General features: G+C 44.8%; 1 protein-coding gene across 2 annotated transcripts in view; it reads right to left on the bottom strand.

Moving 5' to 3' along the window:
* Positions 1 to 20720, bottom strand: part of BIN3 (bridging integrator 3) — a 381110-nt gene that overhangs the window by 268231 nt on the left and 92159 nt on the right. For both annotated transcript variants that reach the window (XM_069617695.1, XM_069617696.1), the window contains exon 2: positions 1425 to 1473. In XM_069617695.1, coding sequence (XP_069473796.1) covers positions 1425 to 1473 — 49 coding nt within the window. The remainder of the gene's footprint in view (positions 1 to 1424; positions 1474 to 20720) is intronic.

Here is a 20720-nt window from a genome sequence, read left to right as displayed (position 1 = left end):
TTCTGTATAATAATGCTGTTTTTGTATAACTGAAGATAACTGATTTAATTATGTAAATAATCTGTAATTGTACCTCTGTTTGTCATTGTCTAAAATATGTTGTAACAAAGTTGTTTTTTGAAAGGTTGAAGTCTTCAGCCAATGAAATAAAACATGTTTTTTAAAAAAAGAGGTATAACGGGATGCTTTGAATTTCACGAGTAAGAGTAACACATTTCCAAGTGTGAACGTTAGAAGTTACGAAGTCTAGTATACTTGTAGAATGCACAAACACTGAAAGAGGTTTCTTAGCACTTAACATACAGGATGCATTACTACACTCCCAATTCGGATTCAAATGGATAAGGGTATTGGTTTTGAAGCTGGGATAAGTCACAAAGGTTAATCGTGCAAATGCCTGCAGTAGAAACTCCAAGCTAGCCAGTCTCATTCGGTCTATTCAATTTCAATCTGAAAGGACCACTTTAGAAACTGGTGTCAGCAAATAGGAACAAGTAAACCAACACACATTCGGCGCGCTAGTTATTATTACAAACCACACCAGAGATCTCCAATTAGGAGATGACATAAAAATGAATTCTGAATTGGGGTGGACAGCTCATGAGTTAAGCTCCCGGCTCAGACAAAGTCAGTTAGCGCTTTGAATACAGTTTGAATCCCAGGACACGGGCAACTCAGCCCTTAATCCTTCTGAGGTTGATACATGGATATGATATGGCATTTGTAACGCGCCTATACACAAGTGATGGAGTACCATCAAATTAAGTAATAGCATGTTATTAAATAGCTAAGACGTGGGAGGACTCTGGCATAAAGCCCAAGGGAAGAATAATTAATTATTAACTGCATATTTTTTTAAGCTTTTGTTATATGATAGGGGCTGGGGTGTCTAGCTGCACCCTTTATATTACTTTACTTTTTCATCCACGGTTTAGCCCTTTAATGAACTGCCATTACAGTATTTAGTTCTCATTTTTTTACTTCCACAAAACGACTGGGGTACAGGAAAAACAGTTAACACCCAGAACAACCCCTCCATATCAGGGACTCCCAGTCACCACTACACGCAGCTGTGAGCAAAAGATCTCAGGGGTACTTCACACTGTGGTCCCTTAAAGCAAATAACCAAGCTTCGGAGAGGCCCTCGGAATAAGATCTCCTAAAGAAGGAACACAGGAATTTGAAACACTCATGTGTAATCCTGCACACCTCCCATCTGCCATACTGTCAAGCAAGGCATGGATGCCACCCAAGTGAGACATTGCAATAAGCATCCCACCACACGGCCAATAGAAGGATCACATCCATATCAGAGACCATCTAGCACAGGACGCCTCAGTACTCGCAGAGCAGGCCAGGGACACTCGCCAAAACAGAGGGGCCACCAAGAGCAGAGAATCAACCCACCACAGGCAAGTACTCACATTTTTAGGCACAATCTGCTTCTTGGGCTGCCCAAGCTTGAACGGAATCCTGAAAACAAGGAATGAGAAAGAAGGGTGAGACTTGGTTACTTGCATCAGATTGGTTGACAGTTTTACCAAGATGACAAAACACGGGCATGCACAATCAAAAACAAAATCCTTAAATTGAGAGGCAGGAGAGTGTTTTATTAACTACTAAAAGCGGAGTCACTGCTGCGAGTGCAAATCAGAAGGTTAACAGGTCCAGGACTTTATGTTGCGCACATTAGCTATGTCTTTTTTTTCCAACATCTTACAAACTTTATATGTGAATGAATCTGTGGACCCGCATCTATACAGATTTGTATAATGTTATCTTCCACTATGCCACTGCCCAGGGTAGCCCAAAAGACTATCAGAACACGCAACTACCTTTTCAGAAAAAAAGGCACAGTCTTCAAACACTCACTATCCAGTTCTAGTAGGGAATGGAATTGTGTCCCAGGAAAGAAATACACAGAGTGGTGCCAATAGAAAGACGTCTTAACGACGGAGGACCCAAAGCAGCAAGATCTCAAAGAACATACCTTGCTAATAGTAATGAATGAGGGCCCAAGGCAATGCAGCGAGATCTTAAAACATTTGCGATGACAGGCAATGACAATTTAGAGAATGCTCGTCTCAGTCACGAGCACCTTTGCATTCAGCAAGACCTTCATATCAAAGATTCAAAGCAACAATAAGAATGATGGGCCTATGCAGTGAGAACTCGATCAATTGGTTAAAATCAAAATTATCGTCTTATTTTAAAAGACAGAATGAATTAAAACAGTAACACATTATTAAATAGCCGCAAAAATTAGCCCTACAGTTACTCATTGGGGGCGTCACTTTTCCCCCTACCTCCCATTGGTGCCATGACCTCTGTCACAGAGTATTAATTTTATAATCAAACTGATAACTGCAGGACTTTTTCCTACAATAATGAAAGCCAATGATGTGGTTACTATGCATCAGAAAAAGACTGGACTGTTGACAACGTCAGTACTGTAACGTTGTGAAGAGGGGATGGGACCCCCCCCCCCCCTCCGCCTGATGTGGGAGGCCTACCTAGGCGAAATCCAAAGCCAGTCTCCAGGGGACGACAGTGGCAGTTGGCAGCACCCAAACTCCTGCCCTGTCTCTCCCAACCCCAAGTGCCAGTGCGTACATGTGCAGTACCCATGGTTGGGTAACATTTTAATAAATGTGAATGCCAAACCTGGATCCAATCTGATGTAGAACTAAGAAAGAAAGAAAATAATAGGTTTGGCTTGTGTATGTGGATGAGGGAAAAAATGTTTTTATATAAGCAAAAGTTTGTATTTTTTTACGCTGAATGCTTTAAATAAAAATAAAAAAGTGAATAATCTTCCTACCATGTGTCAATCTCAGAACATTTTGCTTGGGCTTGGGTCATTATTTGTCCTTGTCCCTAGGTGAAGTGACATCTCCCCCCCCCTCACCTAGTCGCTTACTCTTTTTATGCGTGACCTTTTTATGTCTCTCCATAGTGTGTTTCGATGTATACCGTTTTAGCTTAGGCTGGGTAGCCCCTCAGGGCTTACCTTTGTAATTTCTCTTTAATGTACTTGGGTGAACTACTGTTCCCAAGGGGTAACGTGGGATTCATGTCCCCTTTAAATTTTATATAGTGAGCCAGCACACCACCTTATGTGGAGTGCTGGGGAGATGAACAAGTTACTTACCCCATGTAATGTTCTTTCGACTGGATGTTCCTCCAACGTATTCCTCATCTTTGACATGTAATGCCCAGCTTCGGCTGCTTCGGAAAGGCTTCCATCAGAGGACACCCTACATCGATGGCATGGAATCGATGTCCCTCGAAGGCCTCAGTCAAGGGCGACGTCTTCCAATGTCATAAGTAGCACGCACGGCACCTGTTGGCCTCATTTCTGTTTTTCCTCCTTGTGCATTAGAAGCACCCATAAATACGGGCATGACAGTACTTAGCCTTGTAGGAACAAAAGCTGCAATAGCATGGGAAATTCTACAGAGGGGTAAGTTGGGAGGGCGATGAAGAATACGTTGGAGGAACATCCAGTCGAAAGAACGTTACAAGGGGTAAGTAACTTGTTCTTCGAATGGATTGTCATCCAACGTATTGCTCATCTTTGACAGACTCCCAAAGCAGTATCCATGATAGGAGGAGGGAGAAGAATTTAGACATGCAGAACTTGGGCAGAATAAATCAACATCCTGAGTGTGGGAAGTATCCAGAGAGTAATGCCTAGTAAACATGTGTATAGATGACCACTTTGCCGCATCACAGATGTTCTTAACAGGGACCCCTCTCTGCAGGGCAGTCGAAGTGGCCATGCCCCTGGTGGAATGGGCACGCAAACCACCGTTAGGGTCTTTGCCTGCCAGCCTGTATCATTCAGAAATAGTGAGGATGTTCCACCTAGACAAGGTTTGTTTGGCCCAGTCTGTGTCCGGTCTACCCAACAAAGAGCTGGTCGTGCACTCTTAATTTGGTCGTCCTGGAAATATAAAAGCTCAGCACTCTCCTATGGTCCAACCAATGTAGCCTTTCCTCCTCCTTGCTAGGATGCGGAGGATAGAATGCTGGTAGCACCATTTTCTGCCATAGGTGAAAGTCCGAAACCACCGCAGGGAAGGAGGGTTTTACCCTCAAAACAACCCTGTCCTTGTGGAATATAGTAAAGGGTGGATTGGAATAAAGCACTTGCAACTCGCTCACTTTTCTTGCAGATGTAAGAGCAACAGTATAGTCTTAAAGGTCAACACCCTCAATGGACATGAGTGCAAGGGTTCGAAAGGAGCACCCATCAGACAATTTAGAACTGGATTGATGTCCCACAATGGAGCCTGAAACGCAGAAGGCGGGAACACATTTGTGAGCCCTTTCAGAAACTGAGTGACCAGAGGGATCTTAAAATAGGAACATTGTTCTGAAGAGCACTTAAAAACCGAAAGCGCTGCCAGGTAACCCTTAATGGTACCAACCTGAAGACCTTTGTGTGCCAATGAAAGCAGAAAGGATGGAACATCTGGTGTCTTACACTAAAAAAGGATCAACATTCTGCTTTCTGCAGTCGTCACAAAATGTATTCCAACATCAACGGTACAGAGACTTTGTCGCTGGCGGCCTGGCCGAAAGCAACACCTCCTTCACGTCTTCTGGGAGGTCCCAATCCTTGTACCTCAACCTTTCAGAAACCAACGTTGAGAGTGTTGACCTGCAGATGGAGAACCCGACCCCTCCTCTCGCGAGAGAAGATTCTCCCTTTGTGGAAGACGTATCAGAGGACAGATGGACATATCCAGAAGGTCCGGGTACCACGTTCTGCTGGCCCAATCCAGGGCAATGAGGATCATGCGGTTCCCGAACCTCCTTCGCCTCCCGATTACTTGGGAAATGACGTGCACCGGAGGAAACGTGTACAGCAGTGGGAATTCCCAATCAACCACGCATGCGTCTCCTAGAGCTCCTCTGAGGAAATTCCCTTCAGCAGTGCAGTTCGCACTTCCGGTTGACACCGGTCGCGAACAGATCCACTTGAGGGGCTCCCTAAAGGGAGATCATCTCTTGAAGGACTTCCTGAGCTAGTTCCCACTCGTGGGAGACTGTGCTCTGCCTGCTCAGAGCATCCGCCACAGTGTTTTCCTCCCCGGCCAGGTGAACTGCCGAGAGGGAGATTCCTTCTTGAATAGGCAAATACCAGAGCTGCATTGCCTCTCTGCACAGTGGTAGTGACCCTACGTCTCCTCTCTTGTTGAGGTAGTGCATGGCCACTGTAATGTCAGTCATTATCAGGACATTCTTACTGACCACTGATATGCACCTGCCTTAGCTAGGATGCCTGAGACTAGACGTACATCACACTGCAACTAGGACTTGTGCACACTTACCCTCCTGCCTTAACTTGCGCTAAACCTGTACATCTCAAGATTTAGGGAAGGAGTTTGACGAGAAGGTTTAGGTTTTGGAATATATAACAAGTGTTAAAAGTACCCACTTGTAAATGCGTTGTTGAGTAACTTAGGCTCTGAAATAGAATAGGTGCCCCATCACAAGTTGGCCGGTATCCTGGCGCCAAATCTGTGGGGCTATTGCCCAACACAAATAGCGTTACTGCAACTCCCCATTTTTTTTCCAGAGTCCATAGGGCTCTTTGGGGCATTTTCAGCACTATTGTACTATCCACACAGCAAATTGTATCAACAGTACACAAGTATTCCATTGTGTTTTTTTTTTTTTCCAATACATTACATCAATGTAGGCCAAGGTGGATTTTTCGATTAAATGGGGGGAAAAAAATCCAGAACCAAACGCTCCATGTACTTTTAGGTTAAATCTGTGTGCATATCTTCAGCTTCCTCTGTAGTATATTAGGGTGTACCTTAAAATCTTGAAAGAGGTTTCTTGAAAGTCTTTGTTTTCCCCTTAATAGTCTCCTTTTCCGGAGGGAAAAAAAGGAGCAGAAAGGTTTTCTTACTCTTGGTGCAAACAATGAAAAACATGCAGTCAGGAAGAAATATCTTGGCATATCCTTCCCTTGGTATCAAACCTCACACAATTGTTCTTTCCAACTTCACGCATAGGATTCTGAGGTTTTCATGGGTCTCGAAGGTGCACCTCATGTGATCTTTGGCCAAAAAAAGACCCCACGGTCCATTTTCTTTAGTTACAAATGTATTCCACAGAACAGATTCAGTCTAGACAGAGCTAATGAGACGATGTAGATTTGATAATGACACTTAGGCCTCCATTCTTGGCTTAGTGGAAACGGAAGAAAACCATGAAAAAGGTTGTTCAGCGTTTTTCTCATGCACCTGCCGATTCTCCTGTGTGGGACGTCTACAAGCAGTGTCTCCCTATGCATGTAGATTCAATGTGGATAAGTGCGACATCGCTAACGGATCACACAGACCAATGAAAATGGGTGCAGTCGCAAATGCCCCAATGCCGTCATCACATGCAAAGTCTAGTCGCTAGACGCAAAACTATACAACCACATGCGCAGATACTGGCATCTATTGGGGCAAATGCAGTCGCAATTGCCCCACTAATACCATAATTTGCCTGCTAAATTACCATACATGAGGAATAGCCTTGCAGGTGCAGAACATACTTTTACATTTCTGTTTTCAGTGTGAGCTTTCAAGCGGTTTCATTATCCAAACTTAGCTCCAGCGCATCCAAACGTAGCTCCACTACCTCGTCCAAATTTCACATCACAATACGTTTGAAATAAAACTTGAAGCAAGGGGAAAGCGGCGGTGCAAGGTAGCTGTGGGGCCAGGCATGGTCTAGCAGGTGCGTTTAGAGGTCCAGGGCTGTCCAGACTAGGTAATCCGTGCTTCAACCCACTGTAGTAGTGACGTGGACCATGCGTGGCACCCCCTCTACCTTGACATGCAGTTGCTTACCCTCACTGCACCTAGCAGAATTCAAAAGAAAATAACCAGAATATTTGCACGTTTTGGCGTTTGCTTTTGAATATTTCATTTTACATCGATAGGAATTGATGCAGAGCTTGGGCCAGACATTCCCAGTAATGAATTCAAAACCTCCAAAAAGGTCTACAGGTTAAAGGTTTGCTGACACGTATATTAGTAATAGATGTGAAAGAAAGAATTCCCAATTCGCCACTGTGTACATATATCTTTTCATCAAGTCTATTGCTTATAGGAGTCTGAACACGCACTTACATACATCTATTCAAATCAATTATTAGGTATGCAGGACAAATTTAACTAAGGTGATTTTTTTCAGCACGCTTTCAGATGGCCTCTCCTAATGCATGACTGCTGACCTGAACCCCACACCACACAGTAATTACTTTAAATTTACCAAACGTGCCTGCAAGTTAGAAATTGTTGACAAATAACATTAAAAATAGGTACAGTAAAGAGATTTCTGTTCACTGCAGTGTAGGGACATCTTTCTACTACGCTGGCGGCTGGACTGGGTCGTAAGAACTGGTTGCCCTCGCAGCACTCCCCCGAAGGGAACTTCGTTGGTGCATGCCGTTCCTGCCATGGATCCTATTTGCAACTCCATTTACCCACTTCCGGATTTCTTTTCTTTCATTTTATTTTGATTTATTTCAGTTTTCCATACAGTCATATAAGACTTTCTCTTTGAACAACTTCGCCCCACAAACATAGGATTTCAATTAACTTTTTTAACACTCATTCACCCCCCCATCCACCCAACCCCCCACTGCAGAATACAACCATACTTTTATATACGTCATGCGTAATACAATACCCTCACCCACTGCCAAGAATCGATCCCGAGGACTATCATCAACTGGCCCCCTTACTTCCAGTATCCAGTATACAGCCCAGCCCGTTTAGGCACCCCCTACACCTCCCACCCCAAATAAAGTGACAGACACAGCCGACCCACACTTCCCACCATACCTCACCTCTGGCCAGCGCCATCTCCCCTTTCTGATGCAACACTGTGCAACCGAAGAAATTCCTAAGGGGGTCCGCAGTAATCTTTAGGGTGTGAGGCTAGCATCGCCAATTCCATATACGTATTCTCCTGAGGGATACCGCCATTCAGCCAATCCCGGAGATCCTACTAGTGCATCGCCAAACATCTCTTAGCAATCAGAAGGGCCACCCCCACCAGTGTGTGCAACCTTTTTTTGTATACCCCGATTAAGTCCCAACAATGCAATCTCCTGGCTCAGCTGTAGCTCAGACCCTATCATCTCACTCGCTGTAGCTCGTATTTCCCCCCAAAAGGATTCCACCTTCCTGCATTCCCAAGCCATGTGCATGAAACCAACATCCTGCATTTTACACCGCGGGCAAGCACCCGGTGACGTTGGGTCATATCTTAATTGGTTACGGTGTAACGTATGCTTGGTGTAAACATTTGAAATAAAGCAGCTTGTTCTTATAGTTCATAGAGACCTTCCTAAATTGCTTGCAAACATATTGCTAATCCTCATCCCCTATCTTGCGCCCCAGCGCGTCCTCCACCTACGCTGCGCTCTCACTTAGTAGCTGTCAGCCAACCCTGCACTCCTGGCGTAAACCTTAGAGATACTGTTCCATGCCAGGGCTGCCCCCCTCCATATATTGCATCGCCTTGGAAACCTGCAGCATCTGTAGGAACGTAACCATGACTGCTTTGTACTCTTTCACTCTAGGGTAAGCCATCATCGCACCCAGAGTTGTGCCCTCAAGGCTTCTAAGCACATCCACGGTAAGCAACAAACAGGTCCGCTACTCTAACAACCCCTAATAACCCCTAATAAAGCCAGCTCCTACGCAGGTGCGCAGGGCCGGATCAAAGGAGCACCTGATCCCATTGATTCTATTAAAGCCCATCTGCACTGTAGTGGCCTAATCTGCCTAGGCACTCACGCGCGCACTTGGAGCAAGTACTGGTTAAGTACTGCTTAGCTGTCTTGGTGTCTCCCTGCCCGTTGGCTCCTTCGTGCTTCCAGTGTTTGAATTGGAGAAGCTTGAGCCCTTTAAGAAGGTGACGAATTTGGATTGTGTTTGGACTTCTTGTCCCTGGACTTTGTTTGGACTTTCTTTTGATTTTGACTTTTCTTCTCAGGGCTCCACCTCCTTTACAACCAGATTGGTCAATTCAATATAAAAGCCACACGCGCGCACTTGGAGCAAGTACTGGTTAAGTACTGCTTGGCTGCGCGGCCAGCGGACGAGGTGACAGATTATCCTTAACTGCTTTATTCCTTTCTGCCCGAGTGATTGGTAAACCATATCCCTATATTCTAATTCTAATTGCTTTGTGTACTAACTGTTTTTTCCTCTCCAGGTCATTTTAAATACGCTCTTATGGGGTACTCTTTGAAAACTGGTATGCCGGTAACTTTAAATGCTCACCAAAATGGTACGATTACCCAGCTTTCACGCGCCTTAGGCGCGTCTCATAAGTCTATTACATTGACTCCAGTGAATTTGGCGTCTGCCATGTAGGGATTGTCCAGGCCAGCCTTGTTAATTTCAAGTGACGGTACACCAATCGCACCAAGGGTGCTCCTTCCATCGGCCCTAACGGCTCTCCCGCCACCTGGGCGCAGCTCAAACTTTTCTGCTCTTTCTCTCTCAGATAACACTATGTTTCACACCTTCCTCCCCCTTTTTTCGCATCCGACGAGAGGGCCCGTGAACACTGCGGTGCCTCAAGCCTCCTCTCCTTGTTCTGATCCAGATCTTTCCTTATATGCGAGCCAATGCGAGTCTCCAACTTCTAGGTTTATTGACTCGGCGGGCGCCCAGAAAAGTGAGCCAGATTCTGCGTCCACTACAGGTTCCCCGACAGTATCTTTTGTGTTCCCCACTCCACGAAGACCTTGTGCCTCAGCACCTGATGTATCAGTTCTTTCGACCCCTGTTATCCCCTTGCCCCCCTCCCATGCTTGATGTGACCTTGGCCGCTATGCATCTTAATTTACAGAGCCTCTTCAAGTTATATGAAGGGTTAGATGCAAAAATTGCTTATCAATCAACCCAACTTCAACATGTATTGTCCCTCCTCGAAACTCTAGTGCGGCACTCTGAGTCAATTCCCCAAGAAGTTACCAATCTAGATTGTGTTCCGGTGGATAACATTTCAATTATCACCACATGCTCCGGCCCTACCAGTATTTAAAGATGTCATCACCCCAGAGGTGGCGATCGAAGTTGATGCCGGTGTTACATCGTCTCCCGAGTCTTGGATTAGTCTCCCACCAATGCCAGTCTCCAATGTACCTTCTTCATCCCCACCCCCTTTGCCGGCCCAAGTCCCACAGAGGCTGTGGCCCCAACTTCAATTCCAACTGCTCCAGTCAAAAGAAGTTCCAAGGGGTCCCGCACATTAACCAAAAAGATCAAAAATCACATTACTTTGAGACTTTCTAAACAAACTATGAAATCCTTTTTTCATATGTTGAAACCTAGATCAGCCCAAAATAAGTCTACTGAAGAAATAAAGAAACTCTGGCTACTTTGCCAAAAGACCCAAAAGAGTCTACTACTTTGCTGCAAGATCTGGTGGTGCCCGCAGTAGTTGTTCCCACTCTGCGCACGCCTTATCCACCGCTAGATGCATTAATTCGAGAACTGGACAATACAGACTCACAGAAGGCAGCCGAGCATGCCAAAAACACATCTGTGCTGGTACGCAAAAATAACATTCCTGCCTCTGCTTCTAAAACAAACACAAATGAGGCTCGTGACCTTGCAACCGACCAAATACGCAAGGCGGTAGACTCTTATTTAGCGCTACGTGATCAGCCATCTGTTGCTGCCCCGATCCAAATGCCCAGTGAGCTGGATTCTCAACTACTCAAATGGCTTCTGCCAAGTGCTGCCCCCCTGAATGTAGGTGGTTCACAACATCTACCTCCGCTCAGCAGCATTGATCATCCCCTTCCCCTCCGGTTCATGGAGGCCTATCAGCCCTCTCGAAAACCCAATGAGCCAATCACCAATTTTAACCCACAAGGTGCCCCTGTGATGGTATCTAGACATCATGCCTCAATTTCCCTGAAATGCCATTCTCTAATTTTAAAATGGCGAGGAGATAATTTCGGCACTTATGACCTTAACAGACGCAGTGTGCTCAACATCTTCTCAGAGCTAGTTGAATTAGAAGATATCTCTTCCAGTGATCTTGAACAAATTGAGTTCACTTCTGATTTCACTTGTTCTGTGGTGCGTCTGTGGATTCCCTCAGGGATTGTTTTAAATACCATTTGGAAATCAAAAATGCAGCTGTTCCACATGGGTTTTCTATTAGCTCAAGACCCAGCGCGTATGCATGTAAGAAATGATCTAAAACAACTAGCTCCCAATACTTCTAATAATGATGTAATCACGAAACCATCTTATCCCGATTATCCTTACATGTCGTAACCATTAGTAAAACCTACAGAATGCCACGTTACGATTGTGAGCTACAATACACAAGGCCATTCACACCTGCAAGTTTCCATTTCCGGATTCCCTGAGGAATATGATGTCAAAGCATTACAGGAAACCTGGCTTATACAATCACCTGTGTGGAATAATTATGAGATTGCATTATTGCCAGCCATCGCAGGAATCAAGGGTCGTCCTTCCTCGGGCCTCCTAGTGGGGGTCAATATGTCAAAGGGTATTTCTGTTCTGCCTTGGGATTCTGTGTCAGCCTATTTGCAGCTTGTGAACATTTTACATCCACCTCATGTGTTAGCACTGATTAACATCTATCGCAACCCCCTTGGGTTAACAGATGCTGCCTTCTATGCCGGCTTGACTAGGCTTCTTGACCTTGTTGTTGTTGCCCCTGAAGTCACAGATACAATCATTGTTGGAGACCTTAATCTCAACTGCTTGCATCCTGGGGCAAAAACAACATTGCAAAGGTAAAGGGCTGGTCTTCTTTTAGGTTATAACGCAATTTCCACATGGTCAATGGCTCCATACGAGGTGACATTCCGGCTCGGCCAACGTGGCGAAGGAACACCACATGTAGCATTATTCATTATATGTATACTCGCACTAACTTGAGTGGTCATATCCAGTCTTTTGAAGTTATCCCCCAACTGCATAGTGACCATAACCTGTTAGCATTAAAATTCAATTGGTTTTGTGTACCATCCAACAAAATATTTTTTCCGCAGAACCTTATTGTCAGTAATGCTAAATCCCACTTTCGCTGGTCTGATACTAATCTATTAGTCTTTTCTGATTTGATGATCAGTAATAACAAGTCTCTAACCCAGTATACAAGCCTTTTGATCTCTTAAGAATCCTATGAAAACCAATAGTCACTGAGGCACTTTTCATAGACATTCTTTCAATCCTCTAGTTAAAGCCAGAAAGAATGAATACCAACGTGAAAAAGAAAATCATTTGCAAATTAAACGAGCCTTCTCAGAATCAACAGTTGAGAACTGCAAAATGTAGATACTGTAACTAGATGCGACAACATCAAGCCCAAATCCTGCAGCATGACAGTGAACACATGCTCAAATTAATAGCAAACAAAAACACAGCTGAAACATGGGCCGTATTTAATCAGTGTGCCCAACAGATTCAACCTCTAATGCAGGTTCATAATGTCACCGAGGCACAGTGGATCCAGCATTACACCAACTTATATGCGGATCCTAGTTTCTCCAACTGTGCTTATAGACAAGAGGGAAGGGAAAATGGGTGGTGGAATGCTCTTCGAACATTCTAGAGGAACACATCAAGAATATTAGTCCCTCTAGAGCCATGGGCCCTGATGGTTTTAGCAACTTTATGTTTAAATTCAATCCCCCCATGTGGGCAAAAATCTTGAATGATCTATTTCAACAGATTATTGCTTCACGCTGCATCCCTCTTTCATGGAAAACCTCTATAATCATGCCCATCCATAAAAAAGGCGACCGGACTCTTCCCCACAACTATAGGCCAATTGCGCTGCTAGACGCGCCGGGGAAGCTTTTTGCCAAATTAATCCTCTGTGACTTTAACATCTGGACAAAAGCTACCCACAAAAGAGATCCTTTTCAGATGGGCTTTTTAGCAGGTATGGGCACGAACATTAACCTGTTTCGCCTTCATGCAGTCATATTTCAAGCACAGGCATTAAAACAGGCAATTTACTTTGTCGATCTTCATACAGCGTTTGATGCCATCTCTCGTCCTCTATTGTTTTCTAAGATCAAAAGAGACAACTGTCCTCATACATTGTTCCAAATTATCCAATCTTTACAATGTGAAACATCGATCCGTATCAGATTGACCTTACTAGGGTTGTTGTCCATGGCAATTCCTACTGCATGTGGCCTTAAACAAGGCCGTCTACTCGCCTCCACGATCTTTAACTATTTCATGCATGATGTACGGCAGGTCTTTGAGGCAACATCATCAGATTCACCCAAACTAAACAATATTAAGATCCAGACCCGACGACTTGGTGTTGATTTCGAAAACCCCGAGTGGCCTACGGAACCTACTTGATGCATTTAACATCTATATAGAGAAGAATGAATTGTGAATTAACACCACCAAAACTGAAATTGTCATTTACAAACCGAACAATTTGTCCAGAAATAAATCTATATGGGCAATCAAATTAATTTGGTGACAGTACCAAACTATATTTATCTGGGAATGATATTCGATGGTGATGCCTCAGTTTCTGGCCACTTAGATGTTGTAAAGCAAAAATTGGACTCGCCCATCTCACAGAATAATGTTATATCACATCGTTATGGTGTCTTCACCATGAAGCCAGCTGTCATTTACTGGAAGCAGAAAGCCACTCCCTGTATTTTAAATGGTCTCGAATCTCAACCACCTTGGTCGTCAAAAGTCTCAGATAACCTTGAAGGCAAGTTTGGAAAGTGATTCTCCATCTTCCCCAATGTATTCCAGGGCTTTGGTTACGCTACGAATTAGGTTTAACCTCTTTACATGCACAATATCAGTGGAAGGTTTGTCCATTATTTCTCAAATGTTTATTGGCAACCAACGAGAACAACATCTTGAAATTTCTATCCGACTACATTTCAAAACCAGTCATAACTTTGTGCCAAGATGGTATATATAGCGGGTAACCAACATTTGACAATGTTGTGCACTACAAATGTTTTGTTGCAAATTGCAATGGTAAATTTCCTGCATGCTGTAAAATTAACCTATTGAGCCACATCTCAGATTATGTTTGTCTCCTCAATCTTGTTATCTTGTTTTCTTGATTGTTTATCAACTGTGTTATTCTTCTTTCAACCTTGATTGTTTTAATTGTAAAGTTTTGTATATTGAAAAGTTGATTTAATTCAACTATATCAATAAATAAAATCTGCAAAGTCTGCGTGCATCAGTCGACACCTTGACTCCCAAGCAGCGCACCCCTTCCTGGCACCACTTAAACCCCTATCTTGTGCGCCCATGCACAGTATAGTAGCAGCACAGACTTCGACCAGTTAATGCGAAGCCCGACAAGTTCCCGAATTCCAACACTGCACCCACTATTGAATCAGAATTACTCTACGGGTCGGATACATATGAGCAGGTTTATCAGCATACAGCGACACTATAACCCTCTGCGTATAAAAGCACAGTCCACGCTGAATATGCGCTGCTCTCAACACGCACGCCAGCGGCTCTATGGCCAATGCAAATAACAAAAAGGTGACAGGGGTGAACCACTGCCGAGTTCCATACAGTGTAGACTAAACAGTTCGAAACCTCCCCGCTGATCAGCAGCCTCGACCCTGGCCCAGTATATGTGATCCAAGACAGCATATTCTGACCCATTCCCATACGCTCCCTGACATTGAACAAAAAACCGCAGATAAAGCCATCAAATGCTTTCTCTGTGTCGAGCAGCATAGCTACTGCCCGGGCTGAAGGTTCTATTTGGGAGAGGACTGCAAATAACCTGCACAGATTGAATAAAGCCACATTGATCTGAACAACACCAGTTTAACCATCAATGGGGATAGCACTGTGGAAATTATTTTATAGTCTGCATTCAGAAGCGACAGCTGCCTATACGAAGTGCACAGCCGCACATCCTTTCCCAGCTTGGGCACCAACGTGATAATCGCCTCACGCATCGTGGGTGGCAATACAATACCCAGTCCATGTGTGCCTCCTGATGCAATCTGACAAGCAAAGGGGCGACCGTTTGAGAAAACTCCTCGTAATACTCCATAGCTATACCGTCTGGTCCTGGAGCCATCCACCGGTCAGGTCTGCTGCGATTCCAAGCTCGGTCTCTGAGATGGGGCATCCAAAGACGCCCTATGCGCCTCCACTATTCAGGCCAGTTCTATCTTTTCCAGGTACTCTTTTTACCCATCCTGATGAACTGGCTCCATGCCCCAATACAGTTGCGTGTAACACTCCATAAAAGCCTTTGTTAAGGGAGCCTGGCCGCTGCATAGAACTCTTCCACCAGCACCTCACTAAACGGCACAGATAGCCCAAGAAAGACGGCGGCCAGGCCCAGTCCCCCCGCCCCCCGGTCCCATATCTACGCACAGTCACCTTTTGTCCCAAGATTCTCGCCTCCGTATTTTAGTGGCCTCTCTAAACTTCTATCTTATCCTTCCTTATTCCTTTAAACTTCTCATACTGTGCTGCATGTCCTTGCAGCTCATCTTCTAGCCTATCCAGCATGCCCCTCAACGACTTGGACATCATTTTCCTTGGCTATGCAAATACCCCTCAAATAAACCTTGTATATCTCCCACAGTGTGGCCTTTCTATCCACTGACCACCATTATGCTCCACAAAACATGTAATTTCCTCCTGGAGCTCTGCGTTAAATACCCCATCCCTCAGGAAGACTGGTTTAAATTGACACCCCCTACTACTAGTTAGCAGCAACTCCAGCATCACTGGGGAAGGGTCTGAATACGCATGCGGCCATATATTACAGCCCCCAACCGAGCTACTTATCTTCTTAGACATTAGCAATTGATCGATCTGAGTGGGCGTCGTGCACTGATGCGCAAATTGAATATTCTCGCCGTGTACCATACGTCTCTCTCCAGATATCCACCAGCTCATGCAGATCACAGAGCATCAACAGCACCTTAGCAACCCCTGTAAGTGGTCTAGTCCTAGCCGTGGGCCTATCCAACACAAGGTCAGTGACAGTGTTCATATACCCAACTACAACCATGGTGTAATCCACAAACTCCATCCATCAGTTTCTTTTCTATACCCATGAAGTAACCAGGGTCATCTACACTGGGGGGCATACATATTCACCAACACGATTCGGTGCCCTGCAAGTCACCGCAGCCACTCTAACATATTCCCCTCCCAGTCTTGTACCAGTTTATGGTGCTGAAACCCAACACTACTCTGCACCATAATCAGAAACCCTAGAGAGTATGAGGTGTAAGAAGAGAACCATTTCAGATGTACATTGCTTCTCCAAAACCTATCATTGCCCACCAGCGTGAAGTGCGTTTCCTGTAGTATTACAACAGAACAGTCTCGTTAGATATGCTATTTTCTGCTGTTTAATCAGGTTTAGTTTCCAACATTCCAGGATAACAATGTGATCTTCCCGGTGCCACCAAGTCCTTTACCTACCATGGCTACCTCTCAATCACCCAATTCCAGTGTGGACCCCCTTTACTCGAGTACATAATACTTCACCACACCAGAAGACCACCTCATATAACTAAATCAAACAAACTAGCAAGGCCTGCACCCCAACCTCCATAGTGGGAGACCCCCACCCCACTCCTCCACCCGCCTGCCTCACTGGACAACCCACAACCTCCAGTGCAATACCCAACCTCCCCCCCAACCGAACAACACATTGCAGCCCATTCGAGCCATGAGCGCCACTCGCTCTGCGGGGGCACATCAAGCGAGAGTCTGCCCGGGAACATCAGACAAGATCAAGTCTCACTATAGAAACAGCAGGGCCCCATAGCCCCATTATGCACGCACACCAGGCTAACTATTCTTAGCAGTTACATTATCACCAGCCAATAGTTCACATAGCGTCAATAAACTACCGTGAAAAAGTCTTATCCTTCCAGATTATTTTTAGCTTCGCTGGCAAGAGCATTTGTTATTTCACTTGTTTATCCTGCAGTCCATGCTTCACATCTCTAAATGTACGCCTAGCAGCCTGCTAAAGTCTGGCTATATGGATACCATTGCATTGTCATATTGCAGCTCCACTTTCTCCCTAGCCGCCTACAGAATGAAGTCTCTGTCCCTGTAATTTAGGACTTTCACAATCACTGTGCAAGATGAGCAGGCAGGCACAGGCATGGACCAGGAGTGTGATGCGCCCTTTCAATCAAGAAGCGGTCTGAAAACACAGGGTGATCCAGCAACTCTGGTCATTGCTTTTCCAGGAATAACTCAACTTGGCCCCTCTCTGCCTACTCCTGGAGCCGCACTATTTGAATATATTACGGCGGCGGGACCTGGATTCTAGGTCCTTCTTCCTGGACTGCTTTCGTGTCCATCTCCAACCGCGCATTATAATCCAAGGTTCGCACTGCATCTTCAGTCAGCCCAATTAGGGTCTACGTCTTGCCCATACGCCCACAGAGAAGCTCAATTTTATGCTGCAAGCTCTTCAGGCGAATAGAGAGTCAATCTTCTGGTCAAGTTTCCCAAGCGTAGCACGCATCTCAATCATAAAGCTCTTCAGGTCCGCTTGACTCAATGCTCCTGCCAGCTCCCAGTCAGGCCCACTTTGCTCAATTGCCACCTCTGGAGGGTTGCTTCCTTGCCCTCCCCGCACAAAGGTGCACTGGCAAAGCAAACAGGGTTTGGTTGTTATATGACCCACACATTTAATGGCAGGACTTAAGGGCAGCAATTAAGTTCACACCATTTAAGAAAGATCATAAAACAGCCACAAACTTTAAACACAAAAGTCATGTCAACCGAACTCTTAAACTGAGAAAAGGGGCAAACAATTCTAACTCTGTGCCAAATGTTCCCCTTTCAGCAAATCAAAAGGCCAGAAAGATACAAAGGAAGGAAATAATTACATCACAAAGGCAAGATGTGCATTTGTGCACTTTCACAATCTCCCACCATCCGGTCCAGACAAAAAAGTGCCCCATGACAAAAAATGTCAAAGTGTTACTGTTCTTGAGAACTTTTTTTTAGTATTACCCAAGGGGGAGTTTTTGGTCAAATGTTTTGCAAATAGAGCATTCTAAAACACATTTGGCAGCATTGGTCCAAACTACCATTTATCTGTACAGTGAAGTAACGGCCACACACGGTGGTCCCAAAAACGCCCCCCACTGGCCTAGTGGGACAGCCCTTCGACCAATTCCCTATAGGGCACTGTGAGACTGCTGTTCGATATCAATAGTATGTGTTCAGCTATGTGTCACTGAAGTGACACCAATGGGAAAAACGACTAAAAGGGAGCTGAAAAGGAGGACGAAGGAAAGAAGACGAGGGAGAACGGACATCAAAAATTAAGAAAGTGAGGAAAGGGATGGAAGATTACAAATTACTTGATTTCCTCATATCACTGTTTCTTGCTGTTTTATAGCATTTATCCTTACTCTGTTTGATGACCATTTACCATCTATAGAAAGGATGGATGAGATTGAAACGTATCTGTGGAGGGGCAGGGAGGTAGACAATTATTTGAGCAGTGAGCGTGTAACTCCCAGAGCGATCTGAAAGGCTCAGAAGGGGGAAGAGTAGAAGTGAAAGAGAAAGAATTAGAAACGGAAATGAGAAATAGAGACGATAATACTGACTAGGAGCTTAAAAAAATAAAGAAGGAAACTCAGAAGAGCGAGTGATAAAGATGTGAAAGGTATGTACACGTGAGTGAACGAGTAAGTTTCACAAGAAGACAGACAGAAGGATAGATGGGAGCTGGAAGAGAATATGGAGTGCAAGAATGAAAGGTTGGGGTGCGATGAAAGGGAAGCGAGAATGTTTCTTATGGTATATGATGGGAGGAGCAGTCCCATTTGTGGTTGCTTTACGATAAGTCATAAGAGAAAGATCAAGGAAGTAAAGGATATGATAACCTGATAGAGGGTGGTGGATGAGGACATGAAATTGGGTCAGTATAGTAATAATTCTACAGAGTATCCATCAATAACCAATTTACAGTACTTTCAGCAGCTGCAGTAACCGATCGTGTTGATGTTCAAAGAGGAGTCATGTCCATGCACTCCATCTGAGCACCTTTGAAAAATATGAGATGCCGTTTTAGTGCAACCTTGAATTCTGTCACTGGGCGATTACACTTGCATCGCCACGGGGTACTGATTTACAGAGCTGGGAAGGTTGGAGAGTAAACCAATGGAAATGGGAGGAAGAGCACGTTGGAAAGAGGGGTGGAAAGGTTGTGGGAACATAAAGAACGAAAGGACATTTGCAGAAGATAGTGTAAGCCAGAGACCAGCGGTCAGGCCCATAAATAGATTTGAAGACCAGAAGAAGCAATTTAAAGGAGGAAAAGGTTTTACATAGAGAGCCACGACTCGTTGAGACAGTAGGCAGAGATGGACATGGGTTAAGAGAGTTTGTAGAGGGCCCAGGTGGAAAGGATCAGTGCCTCGTTAAGAGGGGCAAAGGAATAGAGGTGGTTTCTCATGAAAAGGCTAGAGCAGTAATCTGGTTTGCCAACGATAAGGGTAAAGATTGATGTCTTAGTGGTGAGATGTAGGAAGATTGTAGAAGTCTTTAGGAGGATGAGCCTGGCAGCCACATTATAAGTAATTAATTACTCAAGAATTAGACTGTTGGGTGCTCTTTGCCTCTCCTGCAGTCCACATAGAGCAAGAGATATAATGTTGGTGTATGTTGTGTGCATATCAGAGAATGTTTGGGGAGTGCTTTGAATGAATGTTCCGAGAGGTATTCGGTGGGGGCTGAGCGGTATATGAATGAGGTGGGCTGTGGGTGTCCGTCTTAATCTTATACTGGCTTACTAGTGACCAACTAATTATCTAAGAATCAAGTCTTTCATGATATACCACTGGCCTCCTGTGTCATACCTGGCTTACCATATCATCATTACAACAGAGGTCTCTGTCAAAGAGGACTCAACCTTACAAGGCATGGGGAACGATGTGTGAAGATCTGGGGGGAAAGGAAACATGTAAGGGTCTTAAGGGTGTCGGTGGGAGGCTGGAAGCATGATCACTTAAGTTAGAGTTGGGTATCAGGCAACACAGCAAATACCCACAAATGAAAAGTGGAGAGGCACTTGGTGAGGAAAAAGATGTGGGCGTCACCAGCAAACAGAGGGTATGAGAAACCAAAGGATATGTGTACCTATAGAGAAAGCATGTACTATTAAGTGGGGTGGGCATATTTCTGAGAGCCACCCAATGGAATGGGTGGTGGGGGCAGAGGAGGCGCTATTGTTTGAGGAGATTGAGAAGTAGGTATGGGACCAGTAAGCGGTGACCCAATTAAGCCATTGTTTCAGAGGGTCAAGAGGCGAAATGGACGGCTGTCAAAGGCTGTGGAGAGGTTTAGGAGAATAAAGGATTCAAGTTGTAAGGGGAGCAGCTTGAAGAGGTCACAAAGTTAATTCACCAGCGAATAATTGGTCAAACAGTTGAAGGTCACAGGCTAAAGAATCTGGGAGGGGAAGGCAGAAAAGAGGTCATTAGTATGCTTGATTGTTGGGTTAGCTGTGAATTTCTTTAGCCAATATGAGGCAAGTTCAGAAGATCAAGAAAAGGAGAAGGAGAAAAGAGAAAGAGACCCTTTTATGAAATGCAGAGGTAGAGATTAAGACGAAAGAAGCAGAAGTACAGTGAGAGCAAATCTGAAGAGACAGGGATGCGAAAA

Source organism: Ambystoma mexicanum, chromosome 10, assembly GCF_040938575.1.
Source record: "Ambystoma mexicanum isolate Mex_15411 chromosome 10, UKY_AmexF1_1, whole genome shotgun sequence".
NCBI lineage: Eukaryota > Metazoa > Chordata > Amphibia > Caudata > Ambystomatidae > Ambystoma > Ambystoma mexicanum.
The sequence above is the reverse complement of the archived record's forward strand: the minus strand, read 5'-3'. Positions and strand labels throughout refer to the sequence as shown.